The sequence below is a fragment of the Monoraphidium neglectum genome (genome assembly GCF_000611645.1).
Source record: "Monoraphidium neglectum strain SAG 48.87 unplaced genomic scaffold scaffold02329, whole genome shotgun sequence".
Taxonomy (NCBI): domain Eukaryota; kingdom Viridiplantae; phylum Chlorophyta; class Chlorophyceae; order Sphaeropleales; family Selenastraceae; genus Monoraphidium; species Monoraphidium neglectum.
This window is the reverse complement of record NW_014011299.1, coordinates 4,454-8,658: the sequence shown is the minus strand read 5'-3', so window position 1 is coordinate 8,658 and position 4,205 is coordinate 4,454. Positions and strand designations below refer to the sequence as shown.

Genomic DNA, 4,205 nt, shown 5'->3' with positions numbered 1-4,205 from the left:
GGGGGGGGGGGGTGTTTGAGGCGCCGCCAGGGATGACGAATTCCTCATTGCAGCTTCATTTCGCCCCTAGTCGCGGGCAGCTTAGCAATGGGCCTGAGTCCATCGGCCAGGACGGCTACAGATTGAGCAACTTGTGTCCCCGGCCGGCCACGCCACATGTCAACGTCGCCGGTCGCGACAGCAGTGCAGCAAGAGCAGCAGCAGTGCCACGCCGGACCCCTCGCTGCTTGCCCAGCCGCATGCTGCAAACCTCATGTGTCTTCTCTAGTACAAGCTGCGAAAGCTCATTGATGAGTTTTGCGGGCAAGTTGATCCTCCTTGGCTTGTTCCGCTCCGCGGCATGCTGATGGCCCATCCTGTTACGACTGATTTTATGCAAAAGTAGCCTCGAATGGCCATATAAGTTGAGAGAGAGGGTTGGCAGGGCTTGCAGGCAACATGAAATCAACAGTCTGATGAAGTCAGCGAAAGAGCAGCCAGCAGACCCGTGTCGCCACCCTGGCGGACACGTCGGCCCAATGCCCCGCTCCTCCATTGCGGCCAAACTGCAACCTTAAGAAGAGCGTCTCCGTACATTCAGTCGCAACATGCGTTCAGAAGCCCAAGGTAGCCACATCCGAGTCAACTTGGTCAAATTACACATGCGTGCAGGCTCTCGCAGTCAACAGTGTGCCAAGGCACCAGCACGCAGCGCCGCCCGCCGCTCGGCCACAATTCTCCATCCGCACCTGTATCGGCCCCCCCATGCTCATCCCTGTGGCGGCAGACAGCAAAATTCATCACCTGTAAAGGCACAACCACGTGAAAGCGATGGCTCGTCCACAAAGACCATGCGCCCCAGGCAAGCACGCACCGCGAAGCAGGGCTTTCGGGACAACCAACTGCCGGCCGCAGCCTGACGCACACCATCAGTGGTCGACTGCCAACGCGGCCACCAAAAAATCAAGGTGACAAGACAAGAGTTCAGGAGATCACGAAGGCAAACAGGGTTGTCAAGCGGCAAAGGGAGTGCTGAGTTGCAGCTGTGTGTCCATTCATGTTAGGACGCAGGGAGTTAGGCGATTGCACACACTGCGAGTTGAGCACGAGCAAAAGTTGGCTGCAGGCTGATGGTTGCAGGTCCAGGTGAGAAGCGTTATATACCTGAACGCAAGGGGTGCTCGATTCCTGTCCGCTCAAAGTATCACATCAAACAGCGTACAGCACGAGTGCGCGCCGCGATGCGTCGCTGCTTGCGATGCGCGACGAGGGCGCTGTCTAGGTATTGGGTCACCAGCCGCCATAGCCAGACAAAGCGAATGGGATGTCGCTCGCGCCAAGACGCACCCCTACGGCCGACCAGGGCCCTGCAGCACATCCCTGTGTTGCTCGCAGCCGTGGGTCTTGCCGCCACTGCTGCCGGGGCCCCGGCCACTGCCGCCGGCTCCACCAGAGCCCTGCTCTCGCGCGCCACCTGAAGCACCTGCGCATCCATTCTGTCCATGGCACTCCTCAGATAGCGCCTGAAGAGCCTGCGCGAGCAAGGCGAGCGCCAGACGTTGCGCATGGGCCTCGCCTCGGGTGGCCTGGCGCGGGGTAATGCGGCGAAGCACGCAGCGCGGGCTGCCTGAGCACGGTGGACCCACAATTGCATGCCCACCTGCTTCACGGCGGCAAGCGTCGGCACGCGGGGCCAGCAGAGGACGCTGAACTCGGCTGCAACAGGGCGGCGGGCGGGGGCGGGCCATCAAAACATCGACAGGCGGCCAGCAAAACTGTTCGACTGCTTGCATGGGGTCCCTGGCTGCGGCCCCTAGGAAGCCGCGCGCAGCGCAGATAACAGCACGTCCCCCTACCCCTGTATCCACTCACCAAACTGCTCGGCCGTCATGACGCTGTCATAAATGGCCAGGGAGTGCGCTGCAAAGGGACAGGAGGAGTGGTGGATTGGGCACATAAATACTGTGCATACCCCAGGGCAGGTCGAGTCGCGATAGCACACGTGGCTCGAGTGTGCGCGTGGCAGCAAACACCCGCGCCGGCCCGGCGCGCGCGCCACGCACCCGCCATGCCGCATATGTCAGCCGCCTGAATGGCCGTGAGCTCTTCCAGCACCCTGTGGTCCTCCAGCGCCGCCGCGTTCTCCTCCGCCAGGTTGTGCACGCCCGGCGCCGCCGCCGCTGCTTCCCGCTTCGACGCCGCCTCGGCGAGCCGCGCGCAGGCGGCGTCGCGGCGCTCGGCGATGCGCGCGTGGCGCGCGTCGTACGCGTCGACAATTATCAGCGCCAGCTGGACCTGCGGGCGCAGCGCGGGGGAACAAGTGGCCTCCGTCAAGGAGCAAGATGGGGCGCCACAGCACCTTCAGCTCCCCGCCTTGGGCACAGGCAGGCTGGGCCGGGCTCGGCTGGGGGCTCGGTGGCTGTCCTGGGGAACGAGGCGCAACCGAGACGGTCAGCCCGCACCTGCTCTGGCGTCAGCCCCGTGTGTCTCGCAGCATGAACGTAGTGCTCCAGGGGCGGATCCCTGCCGTCCCCCATCGGCCCCTCGGCGTCGATGGGGGAGAGCAGCAGGCCGCCGATCAGCTCCGGCGCCACCAGCGTCAGCACTGAGCAGAACGCGAGCAGGCCGCCGCGCACCTGCCCCAGGCGCTGCAGCGCCGAGGCCGCGTCGGGGGCGCCGGTGCGGACGCGGCTGCGAGGTGGGGCGGGCGGGGGAGGGGGGGCCAGGGCGTGCAGCGTCCATGGGTTGGGATGGAAACTCCTATCCGAACGGCAGCGTGTGTACCGCACGGGCTGTGCCCATGTCGAGCGAGAGTTCACAGTGCATGTGGTTTGGAAATAGCTGCAACACGCAGACCAGCAGGCACCTGTCAACCTGCAACGGCGGCCGCCAGCGCCGGCTGGACCCCTAAGCGTTGCAACAAAGCGCCGCCGCGCCCGGCAGCGCTGCGGCAGCGGCCTCCGGCCACCAAGCGGTGGCAGGCCGCACGCCTGTGCTTACGGCGTGAGGAGGCCGAACAGCCGCAGGTGCTCCTGAAGGGCCCGCTTGGCGCGCTCTGCTGTCCAGCTGTGGGCCGCGGCCAGCGCTTCTGCGCCTGCTGGCCACCAGCTGACGCTCAGCGCGGGCTCTGCCGGCGCGCCGGAGCGGCCCGCGGCGGCGGCGGCGGCGGCAGAGGCGGCGCTGCACGACTGGGAAGGCGAGTGCGGGCCGGCCTGCAGCTCTGCCTTGATACGGGCTAGCTCCGACCCCCACTCAGACAGCGGCCCTGCCGCTGCGCCGCCTCGGGGTACCGCAGGTCCAGGCGACCACGATAAGTGTGGCGCCTGTCCAGCTGCAGGTGCAGCCCCACCGCTGCTGCAGCTGGCGTTGCTGCCCTGGAGGTCTACAAGCTGCTGCTGCTGCTGCTGCTGCTGCTGCTGCTGCTGCTGCTGCTGCTGCTGCTGCTGCGGCGGCGGCGGCTGCGGCAGCGGCAGCAACGGCACCTGCTGCTGCTGCTGCAGCTCCGTGGCCAGCTCGATCAGCGCTTCGATTTGCTGCACAACACACTGGACGGCGACGGCGCGCAAGCGCAGGTGGCGGTGCTCCTCGTCAAGTCCCGCCACCTCATGCTGCTTATCCACAACGAGCCTACTGAGCTCCTTTATAAGCTTAGACTCCTTATTGATTCTAGGCTTTGGTGGCATGATGACGTCCACGCCCGACACAGCTAGCGATGTACTGTGCGATTTTTTATATTTATATCGTGACCTGTTCGGTGCTCAAAGTAAGGTTTGGCAGCCTTCTTCCATCGGGGTGGGATTTCGTAAACATTCGGCAGCAGTGACTGCGGGTGTGACACGTAAGCCGACATACAACAGCGCTCGCAGCAATGACATCAATCACGACGATTGATTGTTTTGCTGCGTGATACTTTCCGTTGCAATTGGTAGCCCTTGTGCGAGATCAGAGTGTCGACCCTCGGCCGTTTCACATTGAATAGAACTTTTGGTATCACATAACCCAAGATAGCACCTGTTGTGGGCTCCTCCTCATCCGCCGTATGCGTACATATCGCGTCAGCAGCAGCACTGATACCCCACCGGCACTGACGCCTGGGTCAAGATGTCCATGTGAGAGACCTCACTGCTCTGCCCATGTGCTGAGGTTGGTCGCCTTGATGAATCACATGGCAGACTAGATGCGCAGGGTGCAGAGCAGGACGCAGGAGCACGCCACGCGCACTTGAG

At 63.9% G+C, this 4,205-nt stretch overlaps 1 protein-coding gene across 1 annotated transcript; it reads right to left on the bottom strand.

The window, feature by feature from the left end:
* Nucleotides 1-1,328: 1,328 nt before the first annotated feature.
* Nucleotides 1,329-3,662, bottom strand: MNEG_10473 (hypothetical protein; the record flags this gene model as incomplete). The annotated part of the gene is made up of 7 exons (XM_014041055.1): nucleotides 1,329-1,565; nucleotides 1,640-1,695; nucleotides 1,852-1,899; nucleotides 2,043-2,274; nucleotides 2,442-2,670; nucleotides 2,980-3,250; nucleotides 3,329-3,662. 7 exons carry the CDS (start codon nucleotides 3,660-3,662, stop codon nucleotides 1,329-1,331), a joined length of 1,407 nt encoding a protein of 468 aa, XP_013896509.1.
* Between the last annotated feature and the right edge of the window lie 543 nt (nucleotides 3,663-4,205).